At 34.6% G+C, this 13,286-nt stretch overlaps 1 protein-coding gene across 1 annotated transcript in view; it reads left to right on the top strand.

Annotated features, from left to right (window-relative positions):
* FAM241A (family with sequence similarity 241 member A) overlaps nucleotides 1-10,606 on the top strand; it is a 30,557-nt gene extending 19,951 nt beyond the window's left edge. The window contains exon 2 of the mRNA XM_074342266.1: nucleotides 5,536-10,606. Within this exon, the coding sequence (XP_074198367.1) occupies nucleotides 5,536-5,781 (246 nt within the window). The 3' untranslated portion in view covers nucleotides 5,782-10,606. The remainder of the gene's footprint in view (nucleotides 1-5,535) is intronic.
* The last annotated feature ends 2,680 nt before the right edge of the window (nucleotides 10,607-13,286 follow it).

Below are 13,286 nucleotides of genomic sequence, written 5' to 3'. Positions count from 1 at the left end.
ACAAAACAAGAATTTAGTGGCTCATGTTATTTAAAGAAAAAAAAAGGCAGATGCACTAGCTGGATTCAAGTATTCACACAACATCAACTATGTCATTTCTTGGCTTTACTTTATATTGGCTTCATTCATAGCAAGCTTTCCCCTTATTGTAATAAGATGCCCTACATCTTACCAGCTAACCAATAGCAGTGGGGGAAAAAATGTCTCTTTTTCAATAGTTACAGCAAAAGTTTTAGGTAGAGCTTTCACTGGCTTGTCTTGGATTGTAATGCTCATTCCTTAACTAATCACATGCCCAAGGAAATGAAATGTTCTGATTGGCCAGGCCTGGAACTAGGGAATAGGGACATATTCAGCCAAAAGACATGGACCAAGAGTGGGTAGGGGAAGGTTTCCCCAAAGTTAAATCAAGAAATACCAGCAGAAGAAAGTAGAATAAAAAGCACACAGGCAAAAATAGCAGATTTCCAATACTGTATACGGGAAAGCAATTGAAAGTCAATCTTAAATTGTCACCCAGTCAGTAAAAGCCTGTTTATAGACTGTAGCTTGCACTCTTCTTAAAGTGAATAAGCAGGTTCTGCCACACTAATGTGCATGGATTGTTCCGTAAGGTAAGGATGTGCCATAGAAAACATCCCCCCTCTACTTCTATATAATTAAATTGTCATAACACTTAAGAAAAACACAACTGAATTTAATTATCATGAGAAAGATGATCACTAAGGTATTTATTCTCTCAGACAGCATATTACAACAGAAAGAGATTAGAAATAAAAATCACAAAACATAAATTCGACCGAAAGTATAGTAATAGTAGTTACCGTATATTGAGTGATTATTGTGTGTATTCTAAAAGCTTTTCATGTTTCCTTATTTTATTATCACAACTCTATGAGGTAGATAAATGCCCCTTTTATACATAAGAAAACTGAGGGTCAGTGGTTAAGTAATTTGCCCTGTCTACACGACAGAGAAAGATTTGAATCTATCCTCTTTGCTTTCAAAACTTGTGTTTTTTGTTAAGCTGTGTGACTTAACCTCTTATTTTTTTGTTTCTAAAGTGAGAGACTTTGATTTAATTATCTTTACGGATCCTTCTCTCCTAAAAATCCTACAATTTATTTAAGGATTCACCTTTAATTTCTCGTCACTAATTCTGTGTTCTTTTAAGAAGGATTTTCAATCAATTCTAACACCCCTATGTCATTAATTATGGACAAAAATAATAATATTACTATTTTGGTGAGAATCCTTTTTAATGTGCATGTCATAGTTAGTACTATTATATGACCATGAAGGAAACTGTGCATTTGATAAATGTTCTTCCATTGGGACCTCACATACAAAGAATAAAATTTGGCAAAGACATAAAGTGATTAATGGTAGAACAGGGGTTGGGGGAATGCCATTTGCATTTCTGCACTGGTATATTGTTTTATGGGTGAAGTGTTTCTGTATGTGTCTGTGTTTGGTTGATTTTTAACCGTATTGCAGCTGTGCTAAGCATTTCTCTTAATTCTTTCTCTTAATTCTCTTAAGTCTTTTTTCACAATTGAATCTGAATTCTAGTCTTCAATACCTCGAAAGGGCTATGAAAAATGTACTAAACTGCTGCAAATAGCTTTACCTTGTTTAAATTTTTATACAAGATGAAAATAAAATTTTGAGCAATTTTATGCTGAATAAACTCACCTTCAAGTATGCTATAAACAGTGAAGAAAGATATAAAACAAAAAACAAAAAAAAAGATAGTGATATTCATTTCACTGTCTTAAATGTACTCATTCTATAAAAAAGGAAAATGTGTTTACATAGCTTTTCTTTTTTCAGAGATCAAATATGTAAGGGAGCTAAAGAATGTAGGACTGTGGTATTGAGGGGATACCCTGGATACAGAAAATACTGTAGTAAGATTGACTATAATGTCAGTGATCCAAGAATGCTGCCTTTTTTCTCTTCCATGTTTTTAAGTGTCTTTCCTTTAGGATTATTTGAACCCCCATCCAATTAACTGCTGGATATCTTTGTTTCGACAGAACTTCATTTGTGAAGAGATGCCACTTGTAGGCATTCTTCTAGTGACTTTGCCTTTTTCCTCTTCTTTAGATTACCCAGATTAAGAAGTGCTTCAGTAAAGTGACAGAGTTTTAGTAATTATTTTATCTGGCTCATACATACTTAGGGGTTCATTGTAGTACTTTTTCTAATGTTGTGGGTTTGAAAGTTTTCACATTAAAAAAAAGAGAAGCAGCAGGCTGCAGCAGCCACAGCACACCCAGACCAGTCCTTACTGGGTTTTCCACTTCTAATCTCTGCCCCACCAGCTGTTCCCAGGATCTGAGATGGTGTGATTCACTGCTGCCTCCCCACTTGGCCTCCAGGAGTTAACTAATTGCCTATTTTGACTTAAGTGTTGCAACACCTACTTCTTCCCCTGAAAAACCCACAAGCAGAATGTAGAAGAATTTAAAGTAAATCTTCAGAAAAAACTGCTTCAGATTAGGGTACTTACTTTGTACTGAAACCACAAAAACACTGAAAAAGTCTTAAAAAGGCTTCAGTAACAACAGAAAACCCCAAAGTACAAAATAAGTGCATAGATTAAAAGAAATTGGAGGTAGTAAAAAAGAAAAAAAACTTGAATAAAAAAATGAAAAAAAGAGGCCAGAAATGATACAATGCTAGACCCTGGAGTAAAAGAGAGAGTTGAGAGACCAGAAGAATTACAAACTAAATTAAGGACTCTTCAGGTTCTATTGTAAAGAAAAGAAAGGCTTAATCTCAGGAAAGAACAAGATTTTTTGTTTTTCTTTTTTAATGTGGTATATTCTCACAGAACATATTATAAAGTATGGGAAGCTGAGAAAAATAAAACTGACCTAATTTTAGCACGAGTGAAGGAAAAAATAATTTAGAAGTTAAAATACAAAAAATAAGGAAGGGTTAACAAATAAATTATAATTCAAGAGGATATTATCAGTATCAAAAAGGGTTCATATAAATTCCATTTTGTGGGTTAGAAAAACTGAAGCTCAGGAAAGTGAAGTAATTTGGTCAAGGTCACACTCAGTGTAAATGTTTGAGCCTGGATTTTATCTCCCTAGGTATCTCTACAGCATTTTGTTTTTCTCACTTTTTTTTTTTTTTTTTGGTAAAAATGAAAATCGAAAAGTAAGTTATTAAATTATATGTACTTATAACTCAAAAATATTTCCTCCTTAGACTTAAAATGTAGACTTAAGAATGATGACCCATTGAGTCTCATTTTTTCTACTATTTCATCAATGACACTGTGCTCTACATAAATTACTATTATACAGGAAAAGACCAGCTTAAAGTCATATTGAAAATCATTTTGTCTATTGCAAATAAAAATTAGATTTCATCACTCTCTTTCTTTAAATATGTATTTTATTTTATTTTATTTTTAAATATGTATTTTAAACTGTATGTGTAGGATAGAGAAATTTTTAATGATGATATTTTTAGTTATTTACTTATTGATTTCTGAAATGATTAAGCTCTGGCTTTTACTAAAGGAATCTAGGTTTGATTCATATGTTTGAAGAGTGCCTCAAGTTAAGCTAATTAACTTTTTTTGGCATAGACAACATACTTAATGGCATTTAATACTTACTTGTTAATATGTGAAACCCTATACCTAAAGCTTTTTTTAAAACATGAGTAATTTTCCAACTTGCACCTACTATGAGCAAGTAGATATTCAATAACTAATTACTGATTTGAATCATCACTCCTAGGATAAATTAGATTTAATAAATTATAATTACCACTATGTCACCTACATGACATAGTTTTGCTTTTGTGACTATATTACAGTCTAGTGAGAAGAGAGAAACTATATCAATTATTTTAACAAAGATAATCTAATACAAAGAATTGTTAAGTGAGCACTGAAGAATAGAAAAGACAAAAAGAAAACATTAAGGTCATGATATCCAAAGATGGTAAAAAAAAAAAAAAAAAAAAAACAGCATCATAAGCATCTCCTGGAAAGTTGTTAGAAGAATAAATTCTCAGACTCCAAGCCTTACTTGTGGCTGACTGAATCAGAAACCTTGCTGGTGGGCCAGCAATCTGTGCGTAAAAGCCTTCCAGGGGATTCTACCTTATGCTAAAGCTTAAAAACCACTGCACTAAAGTAGGCTAAAGTGCCACTGATAGTAACAACAGGAAGAAGCTACCACTCCTAAGCCTGGGGAAGCAAAGAAAAGAGGTGGAATTACTAAAACTGAGAAGACTGGGGAAGGCCCCATCCATGGAGCTCAGACTTCCAAGAACTGATCACTGCTCACCTAGTGCTGGTTTCTGACTCAAAGAAGGGACATCATAGACCTGGGAAGCAGGTATCTGGGGAAGAGGAACTCACGAGTTTGATCTGGTATCTCAAGAAGGCACATTGAGAGTGATTTTGCAAGTGTTGAGAAGCCACCAGATGGAAATCAGTGGCTGCTACTGGAAGGTCCTACCACTGCCAGAGTAAACTATTGCTAGAGTGAGACTGACAGGACCAAGAAACCCATGAGAGGCCAACAAGAAAGAGCAAATCCCTTCTTCCTTCTCCAGCTGTGCAGTGTCTCTCTAGTTCCTCTATTGGCAGAGCCTAACAGGGAGCCAGATATGTCTGCAGGATTCCAAAGGGTGGGTTTGAAGCTGAGAGACTGTAGCTTAATAACTAACATGAAAGCCTTAATTGTTGTAAGACTAAGAGGTAATAGAAATAGTATATAATTTTTGGTATGTTTAATTGGGTACACATCAGCATTTTCTGGGGAACTGACCTCTACATGGACTTTTGGGTTTATTGTACAAAATGCTTCCTACCTGGAAACTATAGGTTTCTTCTGATGAGATTAATAAGAGGCATTTAGGACTTTTGTAGAATTTGGACAGGAAACTATGCAAGATCCTACACTGAAGTGTTCTTAGCTCTCCAGCTAAGACTGAAAGATCACAGCAGTAACAGCTGAGGATTGCTTACAGTAGCAGCAAGCCCTGCTCCAGTCAGCTGAGGCTAGGTTCCATGAAGTCTCAGTGTCAAAAGGAGTGGTCTAAAAAGAAGCTTACTTACCAGGATAGAGCCATCCAGGGCCCTGCCTCAAAATAGAGGAAAAAGGTGGTTCTGAAATCATGGTCACTGACAAGAGCAATATGAACATGAGTCTTCATTTAAGAAGTTGTCTTTGTGCAATTCTAGGAAACTAGAAAGTGAATGGAAATGAATCAGCTATATCCTTCATCTTGTAAATCATCTTGTTGAGGGTCCAGTCAATGTTGATTCCGTAGAAATCAGTAAGTCAGTGCTCTCCATTTTCTTGGGCACAGACACAGTTGTCCTATATGACAATCAAAAGGACAATTCCCAAGTATTATTGAATGATTATCAGAAGTATGACCAGTATATACTTGGGAAGATTAGAAAAGATCTATGACAGTTGTTATTCTTAAAGACCTTCATCTATTTCTCATTTTATGTTTATGTTTTGTTTTGTCTTGTTTTGTTTTTTAAAGGATATTGAAGAATCACAAAACCACACTGGCGAGCCTGTTGGAGATGACTACAAAAAGATGGGAACACTTTTTGGTGAACTGAACAAAAACCTCATCAACATGGGCTTCACAAGGATGTATTTTGGAGAACAAATTGTAGAACCAGTAATAGTCATTTTCTTTTGGGTTATGCTGTGGTTCCTTGGCCTACCAGCCCTTGGACTAGTTGCTATTCTCTGCCTTGTCATTATTTATGTGCAACAGTAAAATAGGGCCAAATGAACTGTTGTTCGACATTTGGTAGCCATATATGTAATTAGTGAAGTTCTATATTTCACTACATGAAGGCTGAAAAGTTTGCCTTGTTTCAAATTGTGTGCTGTTTTGTAACTAAATTTGTAAGTTGATGTTGTTTAAAATTAAACTCAACTCTTGATTATTATAGGGTTGAATATATATTTTGTAACTTACTCAAAATTATCTGCTGTGATCTGTGCCCACTTTCAGACACCCCTATTCCCATGACAGATCTTAAATAACACCAAAAGTGAGCAGGGAAAATAGAATGTGAAATTCAAAATGGGCAATACAGGTCTTGTAAAGAGCTTCAATAAAACATTTAGAAGAAAAAGGATGAAACAAGGAGCTAAAAATAAGTTTTAATTGGAGAATTGCTCCCCACCAACCCCCACCAAAGAAAACCCGTATTATTTGGAAGTAATTTGGATTTCTGTTGTCCCTGCTCAGCCCAGACCAATGTAAATGATAATTACTATACACTACCTTAACATTTTGATGAAAATCAGTAAAGCTAGCATATTTTCTAAAGATTGAAAAGAAATATATTTATTATTGTTGGAGAAACGTCCCAAGTTAAATGTAACCTTTTTATAATGTAATACTTGGGCTTGGAATCACTTCAGTATATCATTTGAAGTTTTAGACAATTTTGGTGCTAATTACTTTTTGTGAATTTTTAAAGTCTCATAAGCCAGGTCCATAGTTGGCTACACCCCATGGTAATGCTATATATTATTGTATCTAACCAGTTGTGTATTTTCCTAAAGAGACATTTCATTGTATTTTTTTCAGAAATTTACATTTTATAGTTCTTTTATAGCAATTATTGTAAGATTTTAAAAATCTACTTCCTATGTTGGCATGGATTCCACCCCCCCCCCCCAAAGTTGGTTTGTATTATGGCTGAAATTCTTTACTATTCTTTTTTTAAAAATCAGCTCATTTTCTTTGATATCTGTATTAGGAAGTAGAGTATTACAGTATAAAACCAAATGCTTAAGTTTGGAACTCAACAGCCAATTGTATAATATTCCTTTAAGGCTAAAGCCAAATGAGTAATTGGCCCCAGGCATGTTATTAATGTCTTAATTCAGCACTTTGGGGTTTTATATTGAAATAAATATTTCTTTAAATACACTTAGAAAATGGAAATGGCTTGTGACAGTTTGAATTTTGTTAGAGAACCTAAAATCTTTACACTTTCATCTCAAAGAGTTTCTATGTAGACAAAAGAGAGGTAGTTAAGATAATTAGAAATTCAAGTTAAATAAGAGGACTTGGGACAATAGGGCATTTTTAATCTTTGGCAGGGCAATAACCAAAGTGTGTAAAGTGTTTACTCTTCTACTTTATAAAGTTTTTACCCAATCCTGTTTTTAAAATTTATTGTACAAGTTCTCACTGTCTTCCATTCTGAAGCAGAAAATTGATGAAAATGTTCAATTTAGATTTCTAAAATTAGAAAATCCCAAATAAAAATACCAGAGAGCACTAAAAAGTTTGTGCATTTGTATAAATACATATCTTTTACAGTCTGACTTAGAAAGAAAGACTTGTACTATATCATTGTGTTTTTATTGGGTTTGCAATATTTTTATAGTAACCTTTATGAACTCGGTATAAGTGCAAATTATTTGAAAAGGTCTCTTCATTTGTGTGCAGTAGAATTGCAAGGTTTTTAATAGAAGTCATGAGATTTTGTATATCTACATTAAATATTCAAAAGTGCATTTTTTCTAATACTACCAGGAATTTTAATTTCCTCTTGGAATGTAAAAAAGATAGTGTGTATAACAGCTCTGGTTCCACCAGTGTCTAATATTGAAAATATTTTAAAATTAACTTTTAATGGTAATTATTTAATATACTGTCAATTACTATGTATCTGCACACTGCTGTTAATAGGGTATATATTAAATTCTATAAAGAAATGAGACATTTTGCTGCTCTTCTTTCTGCACATATTATTAGTTATAGTAGTATGCCATCAAATTATTTGCTTTTATAGGGAAAAAACAAACTTTCTTATTTGATGGAAATAAAATATTTTCTTTGATGAAATATATTAGAATGCAGATTATACTGACAGCCTCAAATGAAGAGAAATTGGTCATTTCTTTGCTTCAAGGTATAAGGAATTAGATCGAACATAATTCTCAATTTTTTCAATCTCAGATACAAGCCAATTTTAGAAACTATTATTGCTATGAATAAGAGCTAGAAGTCACAATGCTGTATTATTAGATTATTGGTGTATATATCGCTCATACTGCCAGCCCTTAATTCAAAGGGAAAAGGTCAAGACCTACAAATAAGCTGACTATAGATGAATAAATCCATTTTCATTAAAGTAAAAACTCAGTATTTTGTAGAATTTAGTTCTCTCATATCTTAAGCTATCATGTATAAGGTAGTTTCCCATTCCTGGCCACCAGTCAGGTCATTCTTGGTCTCGTAGTGTGCTGGTGTCAGCTTGCATTGGCTTGCAGGAACCAACTGTATACATTTTTTTCCCTACTCTGCCTTCAGTGACATCAAGTTGGTAGCTTGAAATTGTGTATGGGGGCAATATTTACACTAGAAAATTGGCAAACACGACAAACTAGGACTCTTTTTCCCTGGCAAGCCAATTGTTAAACATATATCAGCACACCACTGATTAGCCTGGGAGGCCGCATTTCCCTTCTACTCCTACAAATATAAAAGAAGCATATAAAGGCAAGTCCCCATCAACCCATCCAAAACTATTTGTATTTTTTCCTTGTGAGAAATATGAACCATGACTGTCTTCTGACCAACATATATCTCTATTTAATCACATGTTTTGATCAGAGAAAATCTCTCTGGGATGTCACTGAGCTGCAAATCCACTATAGACTATCCAGATGATCAGGAAATAAGAAACAGTTACAGAGCTGATGGAGGGCAAGTTACAGCAGAAGTAAAGGTCTGTTGTCAAGTAGAAAGCACAAAATAATCAAAGCTATGTATTGAGCAATCAAGGGCTGTTTGTTTGGTTTTGTAGATTATATTTTAACAGTTATTTTACAAATGTTTATTGACTTCAATTTATTTTAAATGTTTTCATTCCCAATTAAGAGCTTTACAAAGGTGAAAGAAGAGAAAAAAATCAAGATTTTTATACCTGTTAGTACTTCTAGCACTACACTTGGCCAAGGAGAATATAAACTAATGCACAAATTATGGCTTCAGGATTATTGCTAGACTGAGGGTATTTTTAAGTCCTCTTTCTCTGCACTACCCTTAATCTTTGGTGTCTCAGCCTGTTCTCTCATCACTCTACACATTGCCTTGGGCAATACACCACTCCCATGGCTTTAGTTACCCTTTCATACTAACAGCTCTCCAGTCTGCATCTCCAGTTCAGAGAGTTCTATACAGAATACAAGATCCATACATTCACTTGCTTTCCCAACATTTGTACTTGCTTATCCCTTAGTACCCCAAATTCAATACATCCAAAAAGGGAACTCAGCAGCCTTCTCCCAAATCTTTTCTTCTTCCTGTGTTTCCATTCTCAGCAAATGACACAATCCTCTCCTACACTGCCCACATATATCCAATCACCAAGCCCTGTCTCTTTTACTTCCTAAAAATATCTTTAATCTTTCCACTTCTCTCCATTCCTGGTATCACTGACTTATTCCATACCATCATACATTGATTGCTATCAGAATCTTCCTTGGTCTCCTTGCCTTTGTTTTCCCACTTTATAGTCAGAATAATCTTTCTAAAATGTATGTCTGATTTCCTGGGCCTAAATCTTTTCAATGGCTTCGTGTTGCAATTATGATAAAATCCTTACTGCTTCATATGTTTTACAAGACCCTTCATGAACTGGTTCTTGTGTACCTCATCTCCCTGTACCACCACCCTCCCTTTCCACTATATTGCTTTTGTTTTTCAGTTGAGGGAGACACACTTTCTCACTTCCAGAATTCTGTGCATGCTCTACCTTCTTTCTTGAACCCTTCACCACCAAACTGACCAACATCTCCACAGCTTTAAGGCCTCAATTTAGACGTCATGGCCTCCGGGAAAATTTCTGCGACTCTTTCAAATCCAGTTTCAGTACTTCTTGTGCTTTCAGAGGACTCTGTATTTCTCCTGTCAACATTTGTCATGCTATATTGTAAACGCTTATGGTCACTTCTTCCATTAAACAACAGGCATACGGCAGAAAACATGTCTATGGTGTTCATAACTGCATTGCCTAACACGATGCGTGGCATACAGTATGTGCTTAAAACTCTGTCAAATGAATAAATAAATCAGCTTCATTTATTCAGTGTATTAACAAAGAAAATCTAGAGTTTAGAAGTTTTTGACTGCAAAATGTACTTACTGTGCATAAAGAGAGTGGATTGATGTATACGTTCTTTATAAAGTTTATTCACTTTTGATGGAAGAATATTGCTGTTTTTTGCATAAATACATAGTATTGCTACTATATGCTTGCACTTTTTAGGAGAAAATGTATTTTCAATGCTGTGCTTGGTAGAGTCACTATTTCTCCAGGATGCATATGGTCACTCATGCTACCTAAATTACATATTTTTCCAGTATTTTTCAATAGACCTTTATCTACTAAAGTTTAAATTTTTTTTAATCTCCTAAGTGTGAGCAGGAATTTTGAGCTATCTAAGCTTGGTACTTTAGGCTCCATAATAATTAATTACTAGAATGTCCTAGTAGCCAGGATCATATATGTTAAATAATATGTATATAGAATACTTTGTTATTCTTTCTAATAAATAATACTCTTTCACAACCCTGCATTCTGAATCTCCCTTCCGAATCCTATATAGTGTGTTCCACTTATCAGTTAATTGGTGACACATCAAGTGTCACCTGAGAGTGAACAGAGCTTTATTCTCCTCATCCCCACTGCTGGAGCAGAAAGCCAAGGCCTGCTATGTGTATTGCTTCCCAGGCAATAGAATGGTGGAAAAATCCAGATCAAGATCAACCTAGGCATCAAAGCTATATTTCTTCTTTATGTTGCCTTGACAGTTTTTTTTTTTTTAAGTTAGAATTATTGATGAGCTTTGCAGGAGCCTGCTAAAATCCAGAACTTGGGCCTTCACATGCATACTAAATTTGAGTTGTTATCATTTCAGCAGTTAAACTTTCAACATTTAACCTTCCATCAACTGAATTAGTTAGAAATCTCCTTGCTAGTTTTCCAAAGCACCATAGAATACAGTGACTTTTATCATAAGACCATGGACCTTTTTTGTTATTAGTTTACCCCATATTATAAGAGGCTAGTTGATGGTTTATTTTTTAATATGAAATTTTTTTAATAGAAGAATGAAAATTCTATATGCAATATATTTATTTATACTATAGTTGGTTTGAGACAAAATTTAATAAGAATTATTCTTGGGGTTGGAGAGTGGGATATTTAAAAATCTTCAATATTTGAGAATATGTGCGATCTACTGAATGCTCTGCTCTGGTCTGTCATGATTGCTTCTGTAAAATATTTTCCTGGTTATTACATATGTAATATCAAAAATATTAATGACTATTATTTAATGTATTTTCAGCTTTAAAAGGCACAAAAGTATATGTGTAAATGCAACATACAAATAAAAGTTAAGAAGAAACAATTACAAAAGGAAAACACACCTTAGATGTTGGTTTGGAACGATTAACTTAAATAAATTGGTCTTGTACAAAACTATAATGATAAGGTGAAGTATTTGTTTAATTGTTAAAAGGTGTTTAGTTTGGTTTGCTTTAAGTGAAATCTTACATAAATACCCAATATATATAAATGATAAAAGCAGCGCTGCTATAATTGATTTTGCTGTAGTTCCAAATTCCCGGGGAAGTAGACTCTGGGAAAAAAATTAGCATGCAGGAAATTTACTAGGGAGTGCTCTAAAGTGAGCACCTGTGAAGGAAGTAAAGGAATTAGAATTGGGCAGTTCAGTACAGTTACAGCAAGGCCTCTATGGGGTGCTCTCAAACAGGAATGGCCTTAAGGACTGACCTATAGTTGGGATAAGGGAGATCTCTTCAGCCAAAAGTCATTGCCAGAGATGGCTGACAGCTGGGGGCTGTCACTAGCAGTATTCCAGCAGCTATCACAGTAAATCCTGTGGTTCTGAAGGGAGGATCTGCACAGCACAAAACACCATCCATTATAGACTCAATTCTCACCTCACCCTCCATGATCTCTGAGTCACTTCCATGAACCCCACTCTTCAGAGTACAGAATAAGATGACTAATTCAAATTATAAACTCATTGATCAAGATAAATTTAAAAATTTTTCTGAACAGAGGTACAGCCTTTAGTCTGTTGTGCTGCCTGCTTCTGTTACGAGATTCAGGTCTTCAGTTACGATAAAGTTTTAGTTGACTGAACAGTATGCCCAGAATTCAAAAAAAGGCTTGAAGTTATTACGAACAGGTGAGAAAATGATTCACAGAAAAGCCCATTACTTAAAATTAAGAGTAGGAAATCCATGAAATTTTGTATATGTCAACTGCTTACACCAAAATTTATGCTAACTCCCCTGGGGCCTCACAAGACATTAAGGGCATGTCTTGGGAGCTGGGTAGGTTCAAGCCTAGATGCAGGTAAGTGCTTTGTGCTCTCTGGCCCCTTCCCCAAGTTTCTAACTAGTTTTAATACTCAAACATTGGGAACATGTTTAAAATAAGAATTTCAATGGCAGAGGAGAACTCACTTGTAAAGAAACCATATTCCTCTTGCCCCCAACACACTATTGCAACTGGTTTATGACTTGGAGATTAGGCCCTAATCATGGCTTTTTTATTTATTTTTAACACAAAAGGTCTCAGCAGCCAAATTTGGTAATTCAGTAGGCACTTGAAAAGAACTTTCTCCAGTCTTGGCCCAGAACATCTTAGGGGCCTCTAGGTATAATATTAGCTGCTATTTTTATCCCTGGAATCTTAGGAGTGAGCAAGATCAAACAAGACCGTGTCCCCAAGCCAATTACATACTAAAACTATAAGATTGTTTAGGCCTGATTTCCCCCTTTGGTTATAGGAAGATATTAGAACAACCTACAAACTTTCAGATAAAAATCTCTCTTTATGTCAGGCCTGTATCTAAGACTTGGTTCTGCCATTTACTAACTATAAAATTTATATAAGTCATACCCACATCTCTTTAAACTCCAAGCTTGTCACCTGTAAAATGGGGTCATTCTACATAAGACTAATAAATTATTGCATATCCTTTCATAGTGCCTTACACAAAGCAAGCTTTCAATACATGCTAGTCATTAAATATACACATTCACACATAAGAGAGGACATTCTTCACTATCCAAGGATACATTCAGAGCCATAGAAGCTGATTATTTTATTGCTGCCAAAAGATAGATAAATACAAAGGAATTCTGTTACAATGCTGATTCACAATTCCTCATAATTGAAATTTTTGTGAATTCTGTTGTTAGTTTCAGCT

Source organism: Camelus bactrianus, chromosome 2 (genome assembly GCF_048773025.1).
Source record: "Camelus bactrianus isolate YW-2024 breed Bactrian camel chromosome 2, ASM4877302v1, whole genome shotgun sequence".
Lineage (NCBI taxonomy): Eukaryota > Metazoa > Chordata > Mammalia > Artiodactyla > Camelidae > Camelus > Camelus bactrianus.
Note: the sequence above shows the minus strand (reverse complement) of the source record. Positions and strands in the feature narration are given on the sequence as shown.